This window comes from Zingiber officinale, chromosome 6A, assembly GCF_018446385.1.
Source record: "Zingiber officinale cultivar Zhangliang chromosome 6A, Zo_v1.1, whole genome shotgun sequence".
NCBI classification, from domain to species: Eukaryota; Viridiplantae; Streptophyta; class Magnoliopsida; order Zingiberales; family Zingiberaceae; genus Zingiber; species Zingiber officinale.
The window spans coordinates 76,953,461-76,980,059 of record NC_055997.1 but is presented as its reverse complement, the minus strand read 5'-3'; the positions used below and the strand labels follow the sequence as shown (position 1 = coordinate 76,980,059).

At 37.9% G+C, this 26,599-nt stretch overlaps 4 protein-coding genes across 7 annotated transcripts; 2 read left to right on the top strand and 2 right to left on the bottom strand.

Annotated features, from left to right (window-relative positions):
* The first annotated feature begins 1,234 nt into the window (after window positions 1–1,234).
* On the top strand, window positions 1,235–2,536 carry LOC121994949 (putative nuclease HARBI1). The gene has a single exon (XM_042548823.1). It carries the CDS (start codon window positions 1,235–1,237, stop codon window positions 2,534–2,536), a length of 1,302 nt encoding a protein of 433 aa, XP_042404757.1.
* A 2,537-nt stretch (window positions 2,537–5,073) lies between these two features.
* On the top strand, window positions 5,074–14,530 carry LOC121996643 (probable glutamyl endopeptidase, chloroplastic). Of its 3 annotated transcripts, none has more exons than XM_042550670.1 (15): window positions 5,074–5,460; window positions 6,703–6,916; window positions 7,032–7,142; window positions 7,386–7,431; window positions 7,503–7,612; window positions 7,693–8,196; window positions 8,605–8,733; window positions 11,062–11,361; window positions 11,456–11,914; window positions 12,489–12,554; window positions 12,963–13,023; window positions 13,100–13,249; window positions 13,366–13,503; window positions 13,700–13,986; window positions 14,227–14,530. In XM_042550670.1, exons 1-15 carry the CDS (start codon window positions 5,118–5,120, stop codon window positions 14,243–14,245), a joined length of 2,937 nt encoding a protein of 978 aa, XP_042406604.1. In that variant the 5' UTR covers window positions 5,074–5,117; the 3' UTR covers window positions 14,246–14,530. The 3 variants fall into 3 exon arrangements, with proteins under 3 accessions (XP_042406604.1, XP_042406606.1, XP_042406605.1); XM_042550672.1 differs by having other exon boundaries at window positions 14,132–14,530; XM_042550671.1 differs by having other exon boundaries at window positions 13,700–13,998; window positions 14,132–14,530.
* LOC121996645 (beta-carotene isomerase D27, chloroplastic-like) lies at window positions 14,226–18,941 on the bottom strand. Of its 2 annotated transcripts, XM_042550674.1 has the most exons (8): window positions 18,806–18,941; window positions 18,648–18,728; window positions 18,075–18,179; window positions 16,545–16,644; window positions 16,335–16,426; window positions 16,138–16,218; window positions 15,202–15,270; window positions 14,226–15,023 (listed from the first exon to the last, which is right to left on the bottom strand). In XM_042550674.1, exons 1-8 carry the CDS (start codon window positions 18,920–18,922, stop codon window positions 14,889–14,891), a joined length of 780 nt encoding a protein of 259 aa, XP_042406608.1. In that variant the 5' UTR covers window positions 18,923–18,941; the 3' UTR covers window positions 14,226–14,888. The 2 variants fall into 2 exon arrangements, with proteins under 2 accessions (XP_042406608.1, XP_042406609.1); XM_042550675.1 differs by lacking the exon at window positions 15,202–15,270.
* A 1,309-nt stretch (window positions 18,942–20,250) lies between these two features.
* LOC121996644 (rab9 effector protein with kelch motifs-like) lies at window positions 20,251–24,263 on the bottom strand. The gene is made up of 9 exons (XM_042550673.1): window positions 23,493–24,263; window positions 22,289–22,816; window positions 22,101–22,166; window positions 21,858–22,027; window positions 21,612–21,762; window positions 21,442–21,526; window positions 20,990–21,372; window positions 20,800–20,913; window positions 20,251–20,722 (listed from the first exon to the last, which is right to left on the bottom strand). Exons 1-9 carry the CDS (start codon window positions 23,631–23,633, stop codon window positions 20,453–20,455), a joined length of 1,908 nt encoding a protein of 635 aa, XP_042406607.1. The 5' UTR covers window positions 23,634–24,263; the 3' UTR covers window positions 20,251–20,452.
* Between the last annotated feature and the right edge of the window lie 2,336 nt (window positions 24,264–26,599).

The following is a 26,599-nucleotide window of genomic DNA, read 5'->3' as shown; positions in this document are numbered from 1 at the left end:
AACATAAGAAGTCGAGTGAAAGACGTAGCTAGCGAGAACGATGGCATAGGAAGGAAGTCGACGGGCTCGGTGCATCCGAGAGACGATGTAATGCGGAAGAATACACCAGTGGACAAGAAGAACGTGCGCGACGTTAGATGCACAAGAAGCCGAAGATAAAGCCTCATCGAGGATAAGGTTGAAGTTGAGTTCGGATGAGCAAAACTTCGATTCACCGCAACATCACCCCATGCGAAGAAGACTAGCTGAAGGTTGATTTACCTTGTAGAAGGTGTCTTCTATGGCATATGGAAGACGCCTTCAATGCTTCATGGAAAGCGCCTTCAAGCGTATGAAAGATGTCTTCACTAGTTGTTAGCTGAAGATAAAATTTTATTTCCGGTGGATAAAACCTTAGTCTATTGAAGGCATCTTCAAACTTCGGATAAAATTTTTCAGGGACTATAAAAAAACCCCTAGAACTAGAAAATATACAACAATTTGAGTATTAACATTCCTAGTCATTTCTGAATGGTCAACGTATGTAAAAAACTTCTCTATCTTCAACGAAGGAGTTCTTTAGTGAGCTTTTTAATATCTTAGATTAACAACTACCTAGGTTATAACCAAGTAAAACTCTGACATTTTATTCACTCTTTTAAGTTGTTAATTCTTTTATGTTGATTGTTTTCACTTAATTTAATTGTGTTATCTAACGAGTTGAAATATAAATAAAAGGCTAAATTTTATTTTGTAAATAATTTACCTTCTCTTACCAACTGTATTGGAACAATAGTTACAACAATATCATAGTTGCACTAACATAGTCATTTTAATTATTATCGATACTAAGAGCAACCACAGTGGGAGCTCTTTCCGAGCTCCCACTGTGACGTGGATGGGATGAAAAACCTCCCTCCCATAGTGGAGGGAGGTTTTTTGATTAAAATGAAGAAGCGGCCCTGCCGCTGTGGAGCCGCTTCTTCATCTTTTTCATTTTTTTTATTTAATAATAAAAAAAAACAAAAAACTTGATAATTAAATCTGCTTCTCATTTCAGTGAGAACAGCCGTTGGGCAACGGCTAATTTTTAGCCGTTGTTCAACGGTCATAATTATTTTTTTTTAATTTAATTTTTTTATAAATACATGATCGATTTTATATTTTTCATTCATCTCCTTGTTATCTTTGCTTTCGATTTCTTTCCTCAATTCTCTATATTTTTCAACCACAAAAATATCTTGATTTATTTCCAATGACTCACAATCCAGATCGATCTATGCTTCAGGAATTCTGGAGAAATGAATTGGCGGAAGATGCGGAGGATATAGATGAACGAAGAATGCTCCAACTATATGAGCAGCGACAAATGGTACATCAAAGAGCTCAAAGTTCTTCCAGTAGAACACAGAGGAGAAGGTATTTGAATCGGGATCGTGAAGTTGGGCATGCTCGTCTTTTCAATGATTACTTTTCTGATGATCCGGTATATCCTGATGACATATTTCGACGTCGATTTCGAATGAAAAAAGAGTTATTCCTTCGTATAGTTGATGCCGTGAAAAATCATTCCGAATATTTTCAATGGAAGGTCGATGCAACAGGGAAAAAAGGTTTGTCACCACTTCAGAAATGCACAGCGGTTATTCGTCAATTGGCGTATGGAGCCCCTGCTGATCATTATGATGAGTATCTACGGATTGCTGAAACAACTGCCATCCAATGTTTATTCAACTTTTGCCGATGTGTAATTGAAGTGTTTGGTGCCCAATATTTAAGAAGACATAATGCTGCTGATATCCAACACTTGCTTGAAATGCATGAGCAGAGACATGGTTTCCCTGGCATGTTGGGCAGTCTTGATTGTATGCATTGGCAATGGAAAAATTGCCCCGTCGCTTGGAAAGGTCAGTTTACTCGAGGAGATCATGGCGTCCCAACAATTGTGTTTGAAGCCGTTGCATCTTCGGACTTGTGGATATGGCATGCCTTTTTTGGGATTGCAGGGTCACGCAATGATATCAATGTGCTTAATGAATCACCATTATTCAACGACGTCTTACAAGGGAATGCACCAGAGGTTAATTTCACGATTAATAATACACAATATACAAAAGGATACTATCTGACCGATGGGATCTATCCAGAATGGGCTACTTTCGTCAAGAGCTTTCTATGTCCCCAGGATCCTAAAAGAAAAATATTTAAGGAACGACAGGAGGCTGCGAGAAAAGATGTCGAGAGGGCATTTGGGGTGCTCCAATCACGATGGGCAATGATAAAAGGTTCAGGACGATTTTGGTACAAGGATAATTTGAAGGACATCATGTATACCTGTATTATTTTGCACAACATGATTATTGAGAATGAGGGAGATGCAGTAGTCAATTGGTCGGACGATGAAAGAGATTCTCAATCACAAATATTTCAATGCTCCACTCAAGAATTCCAAGCATATATCCGTAGAAATTACGAGCTACGTGATAATCAGCTACATCATCAACTTCGAGCCGACTTAGTTGAGTATATCTGGGCACGCTATAATTGTAATCAGTGAAAAAAATAATTTATTAATTGCGATATATGTATTGTGATATTTATGTAATTTTTTTAATTATGAAAGTTATTTTATGTTAGTAATTTATGAATTTAAATTTTATTAAAATTTAATTATATAAAATGTAAATATGAAAAAGAGATAATGAAATATATATAATGAAAAGTGTGAGACCCATGAAAAAGTTGTTGAGAGGTTTTTTTATAGTGAAAAGAGGTATGGGATTTTTAACTTTTGATGTGGCGCAGATGTGACAACGAATGAGCTCACAGTGAAATTTAACCACTGTGGATGCTCTAATAATATTATGTTATAATAAGTAATATTCATAATTACTATAATATGAATATTTTATTTTGATTAACATTATATTATAACAGTTAAAAGTAACTTTTTTTATCAATATTATACGATAGTAATTATTAAATCATACTGTTATATAATTATAACTAACAGTCATCTCTAATCAATATTATATTTTAACAATTATTGTAATTATAACCGTCATCTTATCAATATTATATTTTAATAATTATGAATCATAACTATTATCATATAAATAATTTATTTTTAATAAATACTGGTTAATATTATATTATAGTAATTATTAAATCATACCTATTATAAGTGTGTAGTTAGGGCAGCTATCCTACTTGCTATAATTATATAAGAGTTACGAAATCATATTATAATATTGTAAAAATAGAAATATTTGGAAAATAAAAAATAGATTAAACTGGGTTGACATACTATTTTAATGATAAATAGAGAAAATGTCATTTTCACTAAAGAAAACTTTTAGTCATATTTCAAAGAGCGCGCATGATAAGATTATAAAAAAAGCGGTTTTTTGATTTATTATCAAAACACCCCGTATATGTACTTGTTGTAATGGGTAAGTTCACGGGTTGATGGTGCCGGGTAAAATATTTATATTATCATTTAGATATTTATAGTTCGAATCTCAGTTACGATATATTTGTAGAAATTTTTCTTTCAAATGAAGAACGTAATTACAAAATGTTGGACTTCTGAGCTGATCACAGCGTGTACTTCTTGATATATATATATATATATATATATATATATATATATATATATATATATATATATATATTAGATGTTAAATTTTAAAAAAATTAACCAAGTATTAATTTTAAATATAATATTCATCCTATAAACATATTAATAAATTTAAATATACATTGATAATTATATTATGAATAAAGAAAAATATAATATTCTAAAAACTATTTTTTTTTAAAGATAATATAGTGGGGATGAATTGAAATTGAAATAGTATTTGACTTAAATTGTATTATTTTAATGTGAAAATTATATAAATAAGATGTTATGGGTTGGAGATAGGGGTGACAATTCGGTTTGAGTTTGGTTTGACGAGTTCGGGTTGGTAGGTTGGTGGGTTAGCAAATGATAACCTAAACCCGACCTGATTATTAATTCGGGTCAAACTATTCAACCTGAACCTGATCTATTTATTTGCACTTGACCCGAACCCGATCCGTTTAACCCGTTTGACCCAAACATGACCTGAATTCATTAAAAAAATTTTATATATTAAATTAAAAATTAAAAATTAAAAATAACATTTATCTACATAAATTGAAAATCCATATCATAAATGATAAGTCATGACAACATTGCAATCAATAGCATATCTCTATGTTTATAGTTTTAACTTTTTAAAATTTGTAATTTTAATTTTAATTTATAATTATTTATAAACGGGTTCATGGGTTGTAATTGGGTCATTTCAGGTTGACCTGAACCCGACCTGTTTATTAATTGGGTCAATTGGATCGACCCGATTTCGATCCGAACCCGAAACTACTCAATCATAACTTGATTTTTTCGCGTTCGGTTCTCATATTTTCATGTCGGGTCAGAAATTTTCACCCCTAATTAGAGTTGATTTTAACTATTCGATTCCTATTCTGTACCATTCAACTGTTATTCGATTATCCCCGTGCTTCACTCGTGGAGGCACGGTTAAATTGTACTTGAATACGCAACAACAGATTTAACCTTAAATATAATAAACCTCATCACAGGTGCAAAGAATTTAAAACGTCATGACCGGTTTAAATTTATTAGGTGACGTTTGATTAAATGATGAGAATGATTATGAGTATAGATTTAATAGTAAGGTGGAATGGGAATAGAAATGACACCCATTTAATTATATAGATTTTGTTGATTCCAAAACTCTAAAAATCATTCTTAAATTATCATTCCTAAATCCATAAATCAAATATTATCTCTTATATTCTTTCATTTTTTAATCCATCAATCAAAACATCCATAAATAAATAGAAAGATAAATAGATAGAATACGAGTTCCTGCGGAGTGTTTGGAAAATATATCGTCCAGATATTTCCGGAGACGAGAAAGAAAGAATCAGAATAAATCCTGAAAATAGATTATTTATTTATTATTATTTTTAGCAAAAAATGGAATGGCTCGGCTGGACTGGAGCACGAAGCGAGTAGCAATCGTCGTCGCCCGAACTGTTTCTGGATTTCTTGTTTGCCCCTCAAAAAGTACCCATATTTTTCTATTATGTTGCTTGATAAAGTCTACCACCGCTTCTCAATCTCCCCCAACCTCCGCCCCGTTCCAATTCCCTTGCTCTGCTCTCCTCTCCTTCACCAGACGCTTCAGCTTGGCGCCCGCCTCCCCTCGTCTTCTCCGCCGCCGCCTCATCCGTCTCGTACCCCTCTGCGTGCCCTTAGGTTTAGTCGCGCGAAGCACATGAGCTCCCACGCGGCGTCCGCCGCCTCTTTCCGGCTCGCCTGCCTTGCGCGCTCCGCCTCGGCCGCTGAGAGCGGCACGGGGGACGCGAACGGGGCGCCGGATCCTGCTTCGTTCCCTTCCTCCGCTGCGCCGACGCCCCAGGATGAAGGTTCGCGAAAAGGAGTCATCTTTTTGGCTTTCGGATCTTTCGATCGCAGAAAAAAGTCGCCTTTTTTTGGTCGTGCTTTACGTTCTAGGGAGGCCCGATTGTTGGTTGCCTACGCAGGAATTGTTGATTCTCAACCGAGTTGTTGCTCATCTTGTTTGATGTCAGAATTGGGCATTTCTCTTGGTTTCTTGTTCTATCGCATGAATTGATCGATGCACAAAAAAAAAAAAAAAAATCGTTGTAAGATGTTTCATTTTTTTCTTCTTCCTAAGTGTTGATTTCTTCTTTTAATGTGTAGTGGTAGTAGGTCACAATCTGTCAGTTGTTAGAAATCAGCTGAGACCTCAATTGATAATCAGGCCAGAGGAGGTTAAGGTAGGTGGAGTTTATTCGAACTTAGGACAGGTCAAATGTGGTTAGTCTGAACTAGAACCAGTTAGGCTGAAGTGAAAAGGGAAGGATGAAATGAATGTGAACTTGCCCAAGTTGTTTGGAGGGTCAATAGAGTTGGTTGAGTTCAGTTCTTGGATGAGTAAGCATGGATTAAGTGATTTTATCTCTGTAAGTTGAAATGGGGAAGGTTAAGTGGGATTGAACAAATGTTTTGACATGTTTAGGCTAAAGATTGACTAAGCTAAGGAGTCTGTCTGTCTCTGTTTACAGACCTTGGTAGATAGTGCTTGCTAATTCCTCCTGCCACTTGTTGGTTAACCATTAGTTGCGTATCAACGAGTAGTAGGCGAGATATGCTGGCAACAAATGTTTTGCTCCATTTTTTTAACAATGGAATCTGTCTTATGTCAATTTTTTATCTTGTTTTTCCTTTTCTGGGTTTAGTTTCTTCAAAGAGTGACCCCTATGAAGATAAAATGCTCTGGAGTCTGGACTTAAAAGTTGACATTTGTTTTTTTTAAGTTAATGCATATTAAGCAACGAGTACATTCTAGTGATTGTTGCAGAAGCATTGTAATATGCTATTCTCCTTTGTAATGGATAGAATATTATCTTGATCAGCTTATGCAGTATACTACTGTTTCTTTGGTTGTCATTATAAAAGACAGATTTGAGCTTTTAGAGTCATTATGGTAGATGATATAGTCCATAATATTTTAGTGATTTTTTGCTTGTTGCTTTCTAAATTTTATTTCATTCAACGATATATTTACCTTGCAGTCAATCCAAATTATTGAGGAATTCTAGGTTGTCATACTTATTCATTTGATTTTTTTTCATGTTGAGCAGAGAGCTCTTCACTAGGAGGGTATAGGCTTCCTCCAAAGGAAATCCGAGATATTGTTGATGCACCACCACTTCCTGTGCTGTCATTTTCACCACAAAGGGATAAGATACTATTTTTAAAACGGAGATCTCTGCCTCCATTAGCAGAACTTGCCCGTCCAGAGGAAAAACTTGCTGGTATACGAATTGATGGTGACTACAATGCCCGGAGTCGAATGTGAGTAATCCATAAGTCTTTTCTCTATTTTATTTAGACTCTAAGCCCATTGCAGAATTTATAGAAGAATGCTAATTTATATTGTTCAATAAGTTACATGTGAAATGTCACCTAGGTCCTTCTATACTGGGATAGGAATCCATTTGTTGGCTGATGATGGCAAGCTCGGACCTGAAATAGAGGTGCATGGCTTCCCTGATGGAGCTAAGATTAATTTTGTTAGCTGGTAATTCCTCCTGAAGCTCTTTGCATTTTAGAGCTAGTTAACTATCTGATTACCTGATGAATCTAGTACAAAATTTTTATTTCTTTTTGCTGTTCCTGGAATGTAACATGAGTTATTATTTCTGTTCCTAGTTATTTAATTTTGATTTATGGTTGTTCTTGGCAAGCAAGAAAGAAATTAATGCTACAATCAGTTATACTATGCACCTTCTAATATATCCAATCTTTACCCTACTTGTGTTAGGTCTCGGGATGGTCAGCATTTGTCCTTCAGCATTCGAGTTGATGAGGTAAAACTGCTGATATTTTCAACAAAATTGATTGCGTCTCATCCTTCTGCTGATTCTCGTTGTTCAAGTAGGAGGACAACAATAGTAGCAAGCTTAGAGTTTGGATTGCAGATGTAGAATCTGGGAAGGCTAGGCCACTATTTGCATCACCTGATATCTTCTTGAATGCAGTTTTTGACAAGTAAAGGCTAGTCATTATTTTGTTCTTTTATTGTTTTACATCGTTTATTGTTCTTAGATGCTGTTATCATTTTTATGTAGCTTTGTCTGGGTGAATGATTCTACATTGTTGGTATGTACTATCCCCATATCTCGTGAAGCCCCTCCAAAAAAGCCATTGGTTCCATCAGGCCCAAAAATTCAATCAAATGAACAGAAAAATGTTGTTCAAGTTAGAACCTTCCAGGATCTACTCAAGGATGAACATGATGAAGATCTATTTGACTACTATTCGACCTCACAACTAGTTCTTGCCTCCTTGGATGGAACAATGAGGCCTATTGGACCTCCTGCTGTATATACATCCATTGATCCTTCACCTGATGAGAAGTATATATTGGTTACTTCTATTCATCGACCATACTCCTACATTGTTCCCTGTGGAAGATTTCCAAAGAAAATTGAGCTATGGACCACGGATGGCAAGTTCATTAGAGAGATATGCAATTTACCTTTGGCTGAAGATATTCCCATTGCATTTAACAGTGTACGAAAAGGAAAGCGATCAATCAATTGGAGGCCAGACAAGCCTTCCACTCTATATTGGTAATTGAAGATCTCATGCATTTTGTTATTTATTCTGAAATTCATATAGAAATGGGTTTGACAGCAGGAATAGACACGAGAATAAGATTAGTCTGGAGAAATTTTTTTTTACTCGGACAGAAAATGTTATATTACAAACAAGAAAAATTTGGAAGTATATTTTCTTAAACTCAAGGTTTAAAAGGTGATTTGAAATTATCAGCATCAAAAAAGATATTATAATAATAGTTAATGTTGATATACTTTCTTTTTAACATATATATCAAACAAACTATATTAATCAATCAAAACAAGTTATTGCAATGCATGTTGCAAGAATGCACAATCTTCAATTATCATGCTAAGTACATTTTGAGGAACTTTGTGTTATTTGGGGTCTTTATATTTTGCAATGTCTTGATGTATCAGGGTGGAGACACAAGATGGAGGAGATGCAAAGATAGAAGTTTCCCCAAGAGACATTGTTTATACGGAGTTGGCTGAACCTATTATTGCGGAACAACCAGACGTTTTACATAAACTTGATCTTCGTTATGGGTATGCCCTGTTTGTGTTAATTTTTGTGAATAAATGTCAATTTATTTGCTGTTATAGTTTGTATCTGTGTGGGAGAATGCAAAAAAAAAAAAAAAGAGTTTACTTTGTGTTAATTGATTTTCTTGATTGTTTTTAGTTATCCTAATTTTGTAGTAATTTTAATGGCTAATGGGTAGAGGGAGACCAAAGGAAACATTAGTCAATGTAATAAAAAAATCATTTAATTAACTTGAGCGTTACTAATAATACATGCTTGTATAGTGTTCAATGGAGGGTTACATTCATACAGTTAGCCCAGAATAGTTGGGAAAAACACAGTTGATGGGGATGAGGATAGAGATGGTTTTAGTTGCTAAGCAAGCATTGCTGTGCAAATGAGTAATAACATCAACGGCGAGGACATTGGTAGCAAACCAGCACTGATTTTAGGGCCGGTATTTGGTATTTGTATAGTGTTCAATGGAGAGGTCACATTCATATAGCTGACCAAAAATAGTTGGGAAAAACGCAAATGATGGGGATGAGGATAGAGATGGTTTTAGTTGCTAAGCGAGCATTGTTGTGCAAATGAGTAATAACATCAACGGCGAAGACAATGGTAGCTAGGAGTGCAAACGAATCGAATCAAGACGAATAATATGAAAAATATTGATATTTGAGTTCGAGCTCGAAAAATATATATGATATTCTAAGCTCAATTCAAAGCTCGAAAATACAATGGCTCGAACTCAATTCGAAATAAAATTCGAGCTCAAGTTCGATTTGAATTGTTCGAGTATATTCGAATTATAATTCGAAATGACTTAAATTTGAATTCAGTTTGAATTATTCAAACCTTAATTTGAATATATTTAAGTTAAAATTATGTAAAAATAATTAGAATTCGATTCGAGTTCGGCTCGCAAGCGGCTCGTGAACATTCAAACAAAATATTGTGGGTTCGAATTCGGCTTGAAAAAATTATCGAACGTATTCGAGTTTGGCTCGAATTCAATAATTTTGAATACAAATCGAATATTTTTCGAGTAAGCTCAAAAAGCTCGCGAACTGGCTCAATTTGTTTGCACCCCTAGTGGTAGCAAGCCAGCATTGATTTTAGTGCTGCTGGTATTTGGAATTTCAGTCATGGCGTTTACATGGTAGAATAGAGGCAGTGTTATGGTGCTACAATGATTGGGGCGACATAACAGCATAACATTAGTGGTGTTGTAGGTACCCCCCACGGGCTTGCGCATTGGTTCGGTGTTGCTGCCAATAGGCCGGGATCAATTCCCAGTGGATGCAGAATGCTCCGCTGGTTGCCTCAACCCTTCTTTACATGCGCTGCTATTGCTGGACGAAGCCTCCCGTGATTTTCCTCCCTTCCAAACAGTGGGGGGCCATCCTAGAGGGGCTGCCGAGGTGACGGTTTCACCTTTTTGCTGCCAATTAGTGGTGCTGTAGGTAGGGCAATGGTGGTGACAGTAGCAGTTTGCAAAAGTTACAGAAGCAATAGTTTACAGTCTAGGTGGCAGTACTGCAATTCTGATAAGGGTAGTGATTGTGCATGCGTTGGAATTATGGTTAAGATTTGAAATGGTGCTATGTTGCTGTAGCTCTGGTGATCAGGTTCTCTGCGCTAGTGTTTGCAATGGCAGCGATGGTGCTTATCATTGATAAAATGGGACGGTTGTGATGTTGGAGGTAGACTGGTGGCGTGGAAGCAATGCATGCAGTGGCAAGCATACATAAGCAGAAGGCAGTGGCACCAATTAGCACTGTTGCTGTTGGTTGTGTGGAGCACATTTGAATGATGCCAGTCATAAAACAATGAATATTCTTGGAGATTTTTTAAAACCACATTTTTGGTTGTTTTTTTTTTCATTTCTATGACCATAATCTATGGTTTTTTAAATGCTTGGAAACATTTCTTAAAAGTCGAAGCTTCCCTTGAATAAGCAGATTTTTCTCGATACTAATTAGTTGTGTTTGTGAATACTTATATCTAGATGGTGTTTTTTGGTTGTGCTAATAAACTTGCAAAGAAATAAGTTAATTTCAAAGCAATGTGTTAAGATCCTTAGACATGTGTGCTTGTTATCTAGCTGATATTATAAGCCCCTATCACTGACTAGTTTTAACTTTTCGTGTTAGTAGGACACCTTTTCTGATGAATTCTGACCACATGCCATCTTTCTTGTAATTTAGATGGCAAATGAAGGTCCTAGTTACTACGTTTTTTATGAACTTTCCATCTAAAACAGTTCATCTAACATTACAAAATTGCATATGATTACTTTCGCGCTCTGTATTTCATTATGTTATTTAGTCCATGACCCTTTTCTACAGTGGTATCTCCTGGTGTGATGATTCCTTTGCTTTGATGTATGAATCATGGTATAAGACTCGCAGAACAAGAACATGGGTTATTTCTCCAGACATTAAGAATATCGAGCCACGAATTTTGTTCGATAGATCCTCAGAAGATGTATATTCTGATCCTGGTTCTCCAATGATGAGGAGAACTCAAGCCGGTACTTATATCATTGCAAAAATAAAGAAGCACGATGATGCAGGAACATACATTTTGCTGAATGGAAGAGGTGCAACACCAGAAGGAAATGTTCCATTTCTTGATTTGTTTGATGTGTGAGTTCCTGTACAGCAATGCCTTCTTTTTTCCCTATTTGAATAGGCTTCTTAGGCTAATAACATCAAATGGAAACACTATACTTGTTTACAGAAATACAGGAGTTAAAGAGAGGATTTGGGAAAGTGACAAGGAAAAATATTATGAAACTGTTGTTGCACTAATGTCAGATTACACTGATGGTGATTTGTTCCTTGATCAACTAAAAGTTCTTACTTCAAAGGAGTCAAAGACGGAAAATACTCAATATTTTCTACAAACTTGGCCAGATAAAAAGACTTTTCAAATCACAAATTTCCCCCATCCTTATCCTCAATTAGCATCCTTACAGAAAGAGATGATCAGATACCAGAGGAAGGACGGTGTCCAACTGACCGCAACCCTTTACTTGCCTCCTGGTTACAGTCCATCAAAGGATGGACCTCTACCATGCCTTTTCTGGTCATATCCTGGAGAGTTTAAAAGCAAAGATGCTGCTGGACAAGTTCGTGGCTCTCCGAATGAGTTTGCAGGAATAGGCCCTACATCACCACTTCTTTGGTTGGCTAGAGGGTATTAAATCTATATTTTCTTTAAGTTATTGTTATCATGCTGGCTGCTGTCTATAAGGCATATAGCACTGCTAATTTGATTACGCAAGTATCTTGCATGATTCCTTCGCTGTGATCTTGTCCTGCATGGAGCTATGTTCTAAATGTTAGCAACAATTTAGCTGCATTGTTTCTTTTCCAAGTTTGTTGTGGTTGATTATGAATTTTGCTGCTGTTACAACTTACGTGGCAAAAAAACGAGGTTTGTTTCCGGGTGTCTGGCAAAAAAAATGAGGTTTACAGAAGCTTGTTTTACAGCTTCTGTAAGTCTGGGAAGTAGTTTGCTCGGTGAATGAGCTTATTGAATGTTGTAGTTAACATAGCTCATCAAACAAGCATTAATTCTGTCTTTCTAAACCAATATTCTGAGTGAATCTGTTGTTCCATCTCACTTTGAGATGATCAACATGCATGCAGCATTTGCAGTACTGAAATTGTAATTGGACATATGTTCTCAATTTTGAATATTGTTCAAAGTAGGTTCTTTCTTTTATAAATTTCTCAAATTTGTATCAATCAAATTACTGATCTTGCAGTTTCGCAATTCTGTCTGGCCCAACAATCCCAATTATAGGGGAGGGAGATGAAGAAGCAAATGATAGGTAAATTGTGACATGCTTTTCAACTCTATCTTTACTTCCACATTTCCATATTCATATTCAATTATAGTTGATGATGTTGTGTAAATTTACTATTGATGTACCAAGCGGTGCAATAGTCATCCTCTGAGCATGTAACTATGGAACAAGCATATGAGCTTATTCCTTAGAGAATTACATCCTTGATTGCCAAGCACATAATTGAATCGGGCCTGGGTCAGGCGACAGTCATCGGCATGCGACTCACGAACCAAACTGGGCGCGTATACTAAATTGGATGGCTCTATGCAATTGTGTATGGTTTAATTTGTAGTGCTGTACCATGTACAAGTCTTACCAGCATTTAAGTTATGTGGCATCTAGCCAAGAACTTTCCTTTCAGAATCTTAGTTATTCTCTAATGGTAACCAGGTATGTAGAACAGTTGGTTGCGAGTGCAGAGGCTGCAGCTGAGGAAGTCATTCGAAGAGGGGTAACAATGTTATGTTTTTTCTTGATTATTCTCACTTGTGAATAATGATTGAATATTTGTTAAACAAAAAAATTAGGTAGCTCATCCAAATAAAATTGCTGTTGGTGGTCACTCTTACGGAGCATTCATGACGGCTAATCTATTAGCACATGCTCCACATCTTTTTTGCTGTGGCATTGCTCGTTCCGGAGCCTACAACAGAACTCTTACTCCTTTTGGCTTTCAGGTTTGGATTTCTTCAACATTTATTTTCTTTTTAGGGTTCACCAACTTTCTAACATATTGTTCATCAAGCTAGTTTTTTCAAGTCATGCATCTAATATCTGATTCCATACGGTGCAGAATGAAGATAGAACGCTTTGGGAGGCAACCAGTACTTATATCAAGATGAGCCCTTTTATGTCTGCAAGTAAGATAACGAAACCAATTCTATTAGTACACGGAGAAGAAGACAATAACTCAGGAACATTGACGATGCAGGTAAATGACCAGTCTATTTTTCTAATGTCAATCAGATGATCAGTATTCACTTAGTTTTTTCTTTTTCAAAACCCCTGCCATTCCTGATACACTACTTGTCATACTTCCAAACACTTAGTTTTTATATCATGATTTATAAACTTGTCTTCTACCCTAAACTTAATCTAATACATGATCAATGTAATGTCTTATGCAGTCCGATCGATTCTTTAATGCTTTGAAAGGACATGGAGCACTCTGTCGTTTGGTTATTCTTCCCTTCGAAAGCCATGGTTATTCTTCCAGGGAGAGTATTATGCACGTCTTGTGGGAGACCGATGCATGGCTGCAGAAGTACTGCATAAATAATCGCGACGAATCTACAGATCATTCCTCTAAAGATGAATCTAAGAATTCTTCCACAAAGAGTACCGTTTCAGCAGGTGGTGGTGGTGCACCTGATAGTGAAAGTCTGAATGGGGATGGATTTCATCACACGCCAAGGTCTCTTTTGTGGTATTTTCTCTCTACTTTCTAGTTAATTATCATGTGATCCTCCTCGACTTCATCTCAATTATCATTTTTTTCCCCCCTTGAATAACATGTTGGTAAATAGATGATTGAGTTATCCATGCTGACGGTTTTTCAGCTAACATTGGCATCGAGTCAATAACATCGGATGCAAAGTTGTTCGATAGATCACACTGTCCATTTTTACGCTCTGATTGTATCGACATGATGCAGATCAACTTGGAAGGTTTAACACTACGAGGACGGGTAATCTAACCTTTCATGGAGCTACAACTTACACATATCTGCATGGACAATTGTCCCGAGTAAATTTGTGATGAGGGTAGTTGGAGTAGCCACCTATGTTGTCAATTAGAACAGCACTGCTCCAGCTTCTGACCCATATTTATTAATGATGCATTATGCTTCTTTTCTTTTGGAACGGCTGTGTTGTATTATGCCAATTTCACTCAAGCCAGAACATTTTTTGAGCAACAGATTAATATGCAAAGTAGCTCCTTTGTGCTATGTTAAAATATATTTGACTGTTTCTATTGATATAATATAAAAGATATTTGATGCTATCTAATTTATCTTATAGTTGGGCTAGTGACTCAAAGCTTCATCAACTCACTGTTTGAACCAAGTCAATTGCAAAAAGTTTTATAATCATCTTTTCGTGCTAAATTACAATTTTATTTGCTGAGCGTTAATACCAAACAATTTTAAGGAATCACTGACTGTAGATAATTGGTTGAAGAACCAGTTACCATAAATATATTTGATCCACTGCTAATTCAAGCGCTTTCAAAAACCATGGATGCATTCCTGGAACATGAAAGTTACATTTGGGGGGGGGGGTGGGGGAAGAGAAGGTAAAATATACATCTGAGCATTTAAACTGTAGGACATTGTTTAAATTTGTTGGTACCAAGATCTTGGCGGCGGCTAGCACTTGGGCATATTGACAAGCAAGGTTCTGTGAGGGCTTTGTCACTGGCTGCCGGTGGATGAAGAAGCCCAAAGTTGAACTGCAAAAAGAATGTGATCAGAATTAGTATTCTAATTTGCTTTCCTTTCCCCAAAAACAAAAGGGAAAACTGTGGGCATATGAAAGAGTCTTGATTATCTCACAGAAACTGCAGTTAAGCGATTCGAGTTCTTATGAGAACCTAAAGGTGGAGGTTGGCAGCGTAATGTGAATATTACCTGACAGCTATAGTCAATAAAATTTGGCTCCATGTATAGAGGAACACCCATGTAATCTTTGAAAAATCTCTGGAAAGGATCAAACAAACTAAGATCATTAAGATGGGAAGCAATCAGGTGTCTATGCAGACTATAGATCTGTGTTGAATAGGTATGTAGATTGTGTTGGTATTAACAACGTCACTACGAGCACAATGCAAGAGAATGGGCAAGAAGAAAATTCATTTAAGTTACGAACACAATCTTCAAATCTGTTAGCCACTATTCTAGTTCAAAAAGAAGAATCTTTACATGCAACTACTGACTGTCCACTCTCTCCATCTCTTTCCTGCCTTCTTAGCTAATAGGCTGCCGTTGGTTTCTCCGAATATATGATGCAAGGTTGGAACCGCCAACCCAGCGGCCCCCTCACCCCGGCCCCACAAGTATGAGAGGGAGTAAATCACGGTGAATACGGGCCCAGTTATGACATGGCGGTCTTAGGTGTTTAGCACGGACAGATATTGATGTTATCGCAATTGCTGCCGCAGACCTTTGACCTCCCGACTCATGATGCAAGAATACCATGTCATAACCGGCTGATCCCGCCCGTGGGGGCGGTTTCTCCGAATATATATATATATATCAGAGAGAGAGAGAGAGAGAGAGGAGCATGCTAAGTCTGGTTCATGCAATGAAATAGATGATTCATACTAAATTGTCTTCACAATGATAAAACCTTCCCCTATAATGTATTTTGTTTGACATGTTCGATTGTTGGGAACGCTCAATTTAAAAAATTAGTTGGGAATGCTTGTGTCAGGTGTGAGTCAAATTCCATTCGTTTTGCCATATGAAAAATAGCTGTTTTCCCCCAATCAAGCACCATTTTTGGACCCTCGCACTGGACGGTACAAGACCTGATATCACATAATGATAACATGTAAATATACTAACCTGTGTCGGTAACTTGCATGTATTGACACATACTCCCAGACATTTACTTTCCTCAAGATACTTGCATCTCTCAACAAAGACCTACACAAGAAATAGTCAAGAAATAACACAAAAAAACAAGTCAACTCTAATTATCACAGCAGTTGCATAGCAAAAATCAGCAAGATTGGGACTTGAAGTTAAGAAAAAAATATTACCCCACTGGAGCAGGATGACCCATCAGCCAGATTAATAGAATTAACTGAACATGGGCCCATCAGCCATTGGCATAAGATTGCAGTTGTTCGTGCTTCAGAACACACAATAAATCATATTGAGCACAGCAAAAATAATTTATTTTCAGATGGCAAACAAATTAATGAATTTAAAATACCATATGCATAAGCAAAATGATAATCATAACCTACCAAGCATCATAGATGCTACTTTCCCTTCATTAACTGGTGCAATAAGCATCTTAAAAAGAACAAGCAAGAGTGGAGGAAATAAAGATTGAAGAACCCGAACCTGTCGATCATTGTCAGTTATAAAGAGACATATTTGCAGATTACTTGTCCGGTAATGAAATAATCCAGCATATTCTGCAGATTTCTTACAAATACACGTTTTTTTTATTAAAAAAAAAAACTATCCAAAGTTGGGTAAAAGGGCACTACGCATACTTAAAAGTGAAGGAACCTCCAAAAACACTACTGATAATTAGGGAACCAATATCAAATTTGAAATATTATTTTGAATTATGTCGCAAAAGATTATTTTCCTGAATTTTGAATTGAAATTTAAAGATTTCAATGATCATAAAATCATTCATAATAGAAAATGGGGCTGTTATTCCCTTGTTTCTTCTCCGAGAAAGCCATGCCTAATATGGGATCACCATAATTACCATGTACAAACACACTAGGTCTACTGGTGGGTTTTGCCTTCAAACTTAGCCTAGAAGTTTTAGCGTCAAAACCGCAACCGCACATTCTGTGTCAAATTCAAATGACAGGTCACAGGACAAGTTGATCGGTCAACTAATCAGCAAGTATATAAGTCAACCAATTACCATAATCAGACATCAAAGCACATTTTCAGAATTCTTTATATGAGCATTTTAAACTTCAGCTTATTGATTTGCATGGTTGTCTTGTTTCAGCAATTAAATTACTAGTGAAAATAGGTGGAATTCACGAGGAGGTAATTCAGAATGTGTAGAAACAACCATGGGGAATTTGAGTCCAATTATAATTATGATTGTAATATAAAAGATAAAACAAACTTATTGAAAATCCTATTATCAAGTCGGATAGAGGAGTAGATTGTTAGAAGAAAGGACTATTTTACTAGGACTGAAGTTACCTACTTGTTGAATGTTCTAATAAAAATTGATCAGCATCACCATTTGATGGACGGTCCAGCTCAGCATATCATTGATTGCTGAATGGAAATTGAGTTATATGAGAATGAAATAAGAAAAATGTGGTCGACAGTTCAGTGCTAAAGTTTTATATTGCAATGGCATTGGTCATTTTGCAACTAATTTGGTTTGACTTATAGTTGAGTTAAAAATCAACTAAACAGATCCTATACCATTATATTGCGACATCCAGGACTCTCACAATACTTTCAATACAATCTTGCACGAGAGAATCAAACTGAATGAATTTATATCAATTCATCACGGAAAATGGGTCTATTCATAAATGAGTTGTGCAATAACATAGATTTCCAAAGTTTTAGAAGAACAAAAGTTAGATCTAACTGCAACTTGTATTTACTATTGTTGGATTATGAGCTACTTATGGAACACATAAAAATATGTTGGAGTTTTATCATTTTCACAAGTATTCAATCTAATCATTTCCTCAGATTCAATTAATTTATCATCAAAATTACGTCCAAACTAGTTAAAAAATGAGGAAAGAAGGAAGTCTCTGAGGTTCTTTTACTACCGCAGATTGTTCAGTCTCTGAAATGCTTTTACTCTTCAACATAAGATGATTTGCAACTTCAATTAGTCCATCATATCCAGGCTTCTTGGAATCCCATCCAACTTCCTATAGCAATAAAGAATTGGCAAAAATGTTCGAAGGCAAGGAAGAGATCATTTTTCATCTTTCATGAACACAAAATTCAAAATTATACAAAGCTAAAGAATAGAAAAATTACGATATTGCATCAGATGAGCAAACCAAATACAAAATATCAATCATAGAGAGTTGATTTCTACAACATATTGCGGCAACTTAAAATCTTCACCAGTTCATTCAGCAACAACAGTTAGCTTCTCTCAAAGCGTGTACAAGAATATATCCTCGGGGAAAAGTTAAGCGTGTGCAACAATTTCAATATTCGCTATCAGACTGCTTCCCATTTTTATTTGGCAAATACACGAATACAACGGATACTATACAGTTGGTGAATCATTTTGCGCATTTAAGCAATTATCTATTACTACATACTGCACGGAAAGGCAAAGACCACCACATAACAAACAAAAATAAGCCGGAAATTCTAAACCTGACCTCCACCATTTTCTTCCTAAAGAAGATGAGAAGCATATCGTCAAGAAGTCCTGGCTTGTAATCGGACTTGGGCGCCGCAATCTGGAACAAGGGGAAAAAAACAAAGATTGATTAGAAAGTGGGCAAGGAAATCAAGAAGGAACCGACCAGGGAACCACCGGGGGAGGAAGTGAGGAATATGGAACTCGGAATCTAGGGCTTCTCCGGTTCCGACCATGGAGACGAAGGAGCGGTGAGATGCAAAGGGGGCGCGAGGGCGAGCCACAAACGACCATATCGTCGTCGCGATGAAGCAGTCTCCTGGTAATCCTCCAACAGTAGTCGGGTTTTTTTTTAATAAAAAAAAATGAATTCATTTTCTACCGCTTTCAATTTTTAAGTGAAGTAGAAATTCAGCAATTGCCCCCGGAGTCATGTGCAGCGGTTAGATCCTTAATCAAGCATTTAAAATTTATGATACATTTAAAAATAAATATATGTTAACGCTTTTCGATTTATAGAGTTCGATATTTGGTACTTATTAAAGTTATGGAATTTAAAACTAAGTATGAAAGATAGTATGATTGTGATTTTGAATTTTAAAAATAAGTATCATTATAGTATTGATTTTTAAAATACAAAATTTCAGAATTTATGTAAATTGATGTTGATTTTGAAAACTAATTTCACATCGACATTATTTTATCTGTCCTCTTTTTTCTCATTTATAATATTGTTTTCTATAAACATATTTTTCCTGATAAAATATTCAATAATAATAATAATAATAATAAATTTAAATCCTAAATAGAATAAATATTTTTATAATCGTCTTTAGGCATAAAATATACTTCAAATTTATCTATACTAAATTTAAATCTTTAAATTAACAAAAACAACTCATAATTTAAATTTTAATTTTTGAAAATTTCTTTTGAATTAACTTTGATTTAAGAGCATATTGTATATTTATTTTTAGGGTTATAATTTATAAACAAATTAAATTGAATAGCGTTGAGGTGTTTAAACTTGTTTAATAAGATAGTAAATCAAATCTATGAAATGATTGTTCAAGTTTAATTTTTTTTAATGAATTTAAGTTTGATTTATTTAGATATTATTGAACTTTTAATTCAAACTTGACTTCAATTAAGCTATCAATTCAAATTTGTTTAATTGTTTAAAAATTTTGATTGATTATTAAATTTCATAATTTAAACTTGTTTATTTATTTTTTTTAAAAAAAATATTTATTTACTATATTGATAAAAATTTTATTAATAAACATGATTTATGAATATTAATAAACCGAATTATTCAAACTTATTTATTTCATAATCTTATATGTATTCATCAAACTTGTTTACAATCATTCCATGAATATATATCTATTCAAACTTATTTATTTAATGTAACGAATTATTCAAACTTATTTATTTCATAATCTTATATGTATTCATCAAACTTGTTTACAATCATTCCATGAATATATATCTATTCAAACTTATTTATTTAATGTAACGAATTATTCAAACTTATTTATTTCATAATCTGTATGTATTCATCAAACATAAACTTGTTTACAATCATTCCATTCATTTACTGTCCTGTTTATTTTAGCCAATTTTATCTGGAATCAAAATTTATAGAATTTTCTTAACAATCCACAGAACCCAACGAATGTCCTGTTTGGATCTATCAGAACTTACAGGCAACTCTTATTTCTAAAATTTACATGCAAGTAAAAGCAAGAACGGAAAGGCAGAGGCAAAGAAGGAGAAATAGAACACACGTCCTACTACTACTACTACATCATTGATTGGCCTTCATGAGACACCGTTGCCTGGTCCTCCCAACGTGAGGACTACATCTTGCAAATCATTTGCCATCTTCACTGGCTGAGTTCTAGCCACCTTCACTTGCTGAGCTTGCTTCGCCACAACACCACAATCCGACAAGCCGCAAGCAGATGCTTGTCTTGGCGGCCTCGCGTGGATGGGAATGACATGCGGAGTTGAAGGATGCTGGAACACAGTGGCGGAGCAAGCCATTCCCTGTGAGTTTATTGCAGGTCTTGGGGCAGCAGCAACTGGAACCTGAGAATGCAGTGGAAAGATTGTCAAAATATACTGAAGGTACTGTTATTTTTTGTTGCTTCCAATTCTTTGATTACCGGAGCAAACAATACTCCTCTGAAAAGCTGGCCGTTGACATTTGCAGTCATGAGGTACCCAGAATCGAAAGCTCCGTCGACAGTTCCCCGAACTTCAGCCCCGATCTGTAGGCTCTGCATCAGCATTTGCAACATGAACAGTTAATAAGCTAACTTGAGAACCCATATAGAAGCCATGTCTGCATCCTACCAGGGGGGCAAAAAAAGGCCTTAGTTGATATTTTTGTTGTGCTCCTAGCATTGAAGCCTCTTGCCTCGGCAGAGGCAGAGGCAGAGGCAGAGATGTTCGGAGGAACTGTTTTGTCACTGGCTGCCTCAGAGCCTCGTCGCCGGCCAAGTATCGTGTGTGAATGATCTTTACAGTCTCTGTTGGATTGTATGGGTTCGGGTGAGTGACCAATCGAGGGGGCAAGGAATCGGTGGCAGCAGTTGGTAGTTTCTGGATGTTCTGTTCTTGATCAGATTGCGACGGCGAAGAATGTTGTGAGAGAGACAGAGAATGTTCTTCTTGCTCTAGTTCGACCTCAAGTACTTTGGCATCAGTAGATTTCCTCCTTTTGGAATCCATATTCTCTGCATTGATGCAAAGTGTAAGTATATGCACTAATTAAATTATAACAACATATAGGAAACAAGCCCTACCCAAGCCACAGACTAGTGGATTTCTTGGCTCTACTTCAGTTGATCCACGACTTGATAGCCCGTTCTTCGAAACCAGATTGTTTTGCTATTTGTTCAACTTGGATGATCAGTACTGGATCTTTAACATTTTGAAGAAACACTGCTTACAATTAAAGAAAGTGATTGGTTACCACAAGATTGGTTCTTAAGAACTTGCGCTTTTCTTGAATCCAATGATTGCCAAAGATTTTGCACATAGAAACATTATAACGGCCATTCGAATGTTCAGATCCAGATTGCAAAATGATCAGCTCATTCAACGGCCGTTCGTCCTCCCCGCAACTGTGGCAACAAGTAGATGCCTCATAGTCGATACCTACCTACGTATATCGAAAAGCAAGATTTTTCAACTACATTACATAAATTGGGAAACCTACCCTCCGAATATCGCAATATCAGCATTGATGTCTACAGCAGAATGAGAAAATCTTCCTTGTGGTTGCTGATCACCAAGGATGTCGAGCTGAGCCCATGAGCTAGATACCGTATCGAGAACCCAAACATCGCTATAATATTGTTTATCGCCGACTCCACCAATGATGTATGCCTAAATACACCAATTATAAGACCTCTCAATTTGATATGTGAACAATTGTTTCACATAATTCATCAGAACTAACCTTGGTCCCTATGCTCACAGCAGCATGACCAGCTCTGACTCCCGGAGTTGATCCTTTAACTTCCAACTGCCACACAACAAAGCCACAATTGAACTTCAGTGCTGATTTCTTAGTCTTCAAGAAGAAATTAGATCAATACTATTTTGAAATGAGCATATTCCAAACAAGGATGAAAACTTTAACCATACCCTCGACCAAGTCATCGTATCTATGTCGAGCACATCGACTTCACCGTGAAAGTGATCGCCGCAATCACCTCCATATACAAAAATCTTATTTCCGATGGAAGTTGCAGTGTGGCTATCCCTTGGTGCGGGCGGTTCTCCTTTGATTGCTGGAGAAGACCATGCCATGTTCTTTAGATCAAGTAGGAAAACATCATTTAAGTAATTTGCTTCTCCTTCACCACTGCCACCGAATATCAGAAGTTTCTCATCTCCGATGACAGTGGCCGTGTGGCTTTCGCGAGGCGATGGCGGAGTACCAAGGCAAGTCGGTTTACTCCACTCTTTGGTCTTCAGATCTAGCATGTGCAGATCATTGACCTTCTTCGTCCCATTGGTACCCCCTAATACAACCATCTTGTGCCCTACAAGCACAACACTGTGACTGTCTCGACTTCCAGGCTTCTGGCCTGTGGTAGCAATGGAACTCCAGGACATGGTTTCCAGATTCAGAGCAAGGACATCGCTGAAGTGCATTCCTCCACAGCATCCCTGTGAAATATATACAGAATCTTTCAATTATATTTATACAATCAGCAGCCATGTCTACCTTCAAGAAAAGCTCATCAGCCATTCTTTCTAACAAAAAGAAAAAAAAATCTGAATATGAGTTCAGAAACTGTTTTCTTCACAGTTCTTCACTTACACTGGTTTGCGAGGTGAGTTATGCCTCAAAGGAAAGAGATTCCCAAATCCACTTTATCTACTAAAATGGAAGTTCCAAGTAATGCAACAATTGATCTCAGGTAAATCCTTCAGAATAGGGGCCAAAGTATATGATAAGTAGTCATCCACACACTGATCGAAAATCTAGTGTGTTAAACATGGTTTGCATTGAGATTTAGCATTTTTATTTTCAAACTTTTCAGGAAGTACCAAATGAAAGAAATCAAGACTAAATAAGTTTCTGTTGTAAGCATGTCACCATTTTCATTCACCCGAGAAACAAAATAACCTTTTCTCTGTGTGCAATTGTTGCTACAATGTCATATTTGCTATATCTGATCCCAAAAAGGAGTTCATAGCTTGAATTTAAATGAAAGGTAGATAGGGTTATATAGGCATATCAGAAATGGATGGAAAGTGAAAATCTCCTACTGTAAAAGGAGATAAAGATATACAACCATAAGCAGAGCTTTTTTTCTAACGTAGAACTAGAGGTGCTTACTCCGAAGACGTAGACAACTCCATCAAAGAAGCAAGCAGAGTGCCCCCATCTCTCAGGAGGGCTATACCCGGCGAGCTTTGGGTAGAGCCACGTAGCCTTCCTCCTCTTCACCACCTCCATCCTCCCCGCTATCTCTTCCATCTCTCCCACGCTCTCTTCTTCCCTGGAAACCGCACAGGACTCAGAGACGCACGACCTCCCCTGCTGGTAGCTGGTGATAAGGTGGTATGAGGAAGGGAGTACAAGGGACGGCAGAGGTCGATATCAGACAGGAAACAAGTCAAGCGAGGCATCAAAGATGAGTGACTGAAAGAGAGAAAGAAAGAAAGACAAGAAAAGACGGGTGGATTCCCATCCAAACCTACAGTGCCGCCAACCAATTAACTACTAGCTCTCTGCAGACGGGAATGAGAGCGAATCACTCGTCACTGTAGGGAGGAAAAGAAAGAGCGATATGGGAAAGCCAAAACGCAAGAAGCAGCAAGTGATGTAATATCATGGGACTTGGGGAGAGAGTTGCACATTGTGCAGTCAAGTGAAAGGGCACAACAGGATGCACACAAGGTGCCCAGAGAGAAGGCGAGGAGGTTCAGGAGAAGCAGAAGAGGAGAGTAGACTAGTGTTACATAAAGTGTGCGAGCGGGCGGCAGGGTGGATGTGCATGGGAATGTGTGAGGTGTCACAAACCTCACGACGTCCTGTACTCCGCCATCGCCCCATCGCCTCGCGGGGAGCATTGGGCTCGGGGTAATGTGCTTCTCGGCGTTTGCCCTTCGCCTTTCCCAACAAACACATTTATTTATCTTCGCCTTTTTAATCTTTAATGTTGAATGTATATGAAAAATGATAAACGGAGAACAAGGGTTTACAATTATTACAAATTAGGAATCTCTTTTAATTTGTCTCCCACGTTAGTATCTAAATAAATTTATATTAATGGGCAAGAATTCAAATTGTGACGGTGATAAACCATCCTTTCATTTAATTATCGTCCAGTTGTCCTCAGGGCGTAGCACAGATGGAAAATGCATGGTTCTGTGGCTGAAAGGTCCAGGGGTTGATCCCCGGAGTGTCACTGTCTGGGGTTAACGTCTCCGCCATGCACTTTCCACCTGTGTACCTACATTTACCTCCCTCCATATCCGTGGGACCGGCTCTAGGGGAGCCGCTGATGTGGCGGTTCCATATTTTTATTTAATTATCGTCCAGTATTTGATTTATCTTTCTTCATCTTAATGTGAGAATGATGATAGATACTTGACGTGAGTATTCTTATATTATTTTTGTAAAAAGTCATACGTTAACTCTAGACACTCCACATGATCGGCCTCACATACTGATCCGGCGGTTAGAACAGGGGACTCCCATTTTGAGGGGACAACGCCACGTGGCCGACCGAACTTGGGAGAAAAGGATAGACCGATCGGCCGACCGATGAGCATCCAACAGTAAAAGGTGCCCTGACAGGGGTCGGGGTTCCGACGCTCAGTTGAAACAATAGCTAAGAGCCGAGCGGAAGACCTAAGAGAATGTGACATACTGCTAACAGTCCTTACGTAGTACCCGCCCGGAAGTCTCCCCAGCATATCAATGCAAATGACAGGCGGGACGTGATGGGCGTGCCGCCCGGCCGGCGCAGGGGATGAGGGCCGTCCGGACAACGCTGTTCGTCCAGCCGGCCGGACCGACGTCCCGGCCGGTGGTGGGTAAAGAAGGACAGGAACATCTTCTGACAGCCTTCAAGTCTTATGGCTAGGCCATACTCCAAGTCTGACAACGAGGTGTTCTTGTTGGAACCCCGAGGTGTTTTGATGTGATCAAACAAGTTAAGCTAGGTCCTGCGTTGTTTAAACCTTGTGTCTAAGTATGCAGGAACTTAGGAACACAGGAAGTCGAGCAGAAGACGCGGCTAGCGAGAAGGACGGCACGGGAGAGAGCCAACGGGCTCGGTGCGTCCGAGGGACGAGGTGACCGTGGAAGAGTACACCGGTGGACGAGAAGAACGTGCGCGGCGTTCGAGGGACGAGAAACCGGGAAGGAAGGCTGCTCGAGGAGAAGGCCGGAACATGGGTTCGGGTGAGCCCTATTCTGGATGGCCGAGATCACCCAAGCTAGTGGAGCCGGAACAGAAAACCCGGACCGAGACGAGCTGAACCGAAGCGGAGCGACCGGACGGAAAAAGTCAACCAGAGTTGACTTTTGGGGTCCGGGGCGCCCGGAACCATCCGGGGCGCCCGGAACGAAGTTTTTGACCAGATCGAGTCAAACTCGATCTGAACGTTGGGGGATAAATTTTATCCCCCCCAGGGCGCCCGGAACCCTTCCAGGCGCCCCGACCAAGGCTATAAATATAGCCTTGGTCCAGAAGCAAATCAATTAATCAGAACGACGAACTTGTAATCAACTTCTGTGTGCTTTACTTTTCTTCTTGTACGTTCAACGCTGTAAGAGGCTACTCCGCCCAGAGGAGAATCAGATAGTGCGCTTACATTCCTTGGATTAGCAATCCCCTGATTGCAAATCAAGTAAAACTCTGGTGTCTGTTTTCTGTTTTAATTAGTCTCTGCCTTTTTAATTACAAGTTCTTTTAAGTTAGTTGAAATCCGAGAAAGGTTCGTGTTTTAATTTGTAGGGCAATTCACCCCTCCCCTCTTGTCGGCCTCCAAAGGGACCAACAAGTGGTATCAGAGCGAGGACGCTTCAGGAGGACTAACCGCCGATCGAAGCAACAAGATGGTCGGACCAAGTATCGTCCCACCAAAATTCGAGGGGAACTTCGCAGACTGGAAGCGTCGTATGGAGGTATTCCTAAAAACAGATTTTGAAATTCGGTTTATTATGAAATATGGTTTTATAGCTCCAGTAGATAAAGATGGAAAAGAAAAAGAAGAGAGCGATTGGACAAAGAAGGAGCAGAATGAGTCGGTAGCAAACAGCCGTGCGGAACATCACCTGCTGAGTGTGTTACCGCCTCAAGAGGTCAATCGCATCGGAAACTATGTGTCTGCTAAAGAACTTTGGGAGAAGTTCTTGGAACTCCACGAAGGCACGTCCGAAGCAAAGCTCGCTAGAAGGGACATCCTCCGTAACAAACTGATGAACATCCG

What these genes read in the sequence shown, in the direction of transcription:
- LOC121994949 (XM_042548823.1), top strand. Translation starts at nt 1,235, where the DNA reads ATGACTCACAATCCAGATCGATCTATGCTTCAGGAATTCTGGAGAAAT.
- LOC121996643 (XM_042550670.1), top strand. Translation starts at nt 5,118, where the DNA reads ATGTTGCTTGATAAAGTCTACCACCGCTTCTCAATCTCCCCCAACCTC. An exon ending in AAGATTAATTTTGTTAGCTG is followed by an intron (nt 7,143 to 7,385) that starts GTAATTCCTCCT and finishes TACTTGTGTTAG; the next exon opens with GTCTCGGGATGGTCAGCATT. An exon ending in TCAGCATTCGAGTTGATGAG is followed by an intron (nt 7,432 to 7,502) that starts GTAAAACTGCTG and finishes TTGTTCAAGTAG; the next exon opens with GAGGACAACAATAGTAGCAA.
- LOC121996645 (XM_042550674.1), bottom strand. Translation starts at nt 18,922, where the DNA reads ATGGTCGTTTGTGGCTCGCCCTCGCGCCCCCTTTGCATCTCACCGCTC. An exon ending in CAGAGACTGAACAATCTGCG is followed by an intron (nt 16,645 to 18,074) that starts GTAGTAAAAGAA and finishes AATGATCGACAG; the next exon opens with GTTCGGGTTCTTCAATCTTT. An exon ending in TTATTGACTATAGCTGTCAG is followed by an intron (nt 15,024 to 15,201) that starts GTAATATTCACA and finishes TTCTTTTTGCAG; the next exon opens with TTCAACTTTGGGCTTCTTCA.
- LOC121996644 (XM_042550673.1), bottom strand. Translation starts at nt 23,633, where the DNA reads ATGGAAGAGATAGCGGGGAGGATGGAGGTGGTGAAGAGGAGGAAGGCT. An exon ending in GATATTGCGATATTCGGAGG is followed by an intron (nt 21,763 to 21,857) that starts GTAGGTTTCCCA and finishes TTGTTGCCACAG; the next exon opens with TTGCGGGGAGGACGAACGGC. An exon ending in GAGGAGTATTGTTTGCTCCG is followed by an intron (nt 20,723 to 20,799) that starts GTAATCAAAGAA and finishes CTGCATTCTCAG; the next exon opens with GTTCCAGTTGCTGCTGCCCC.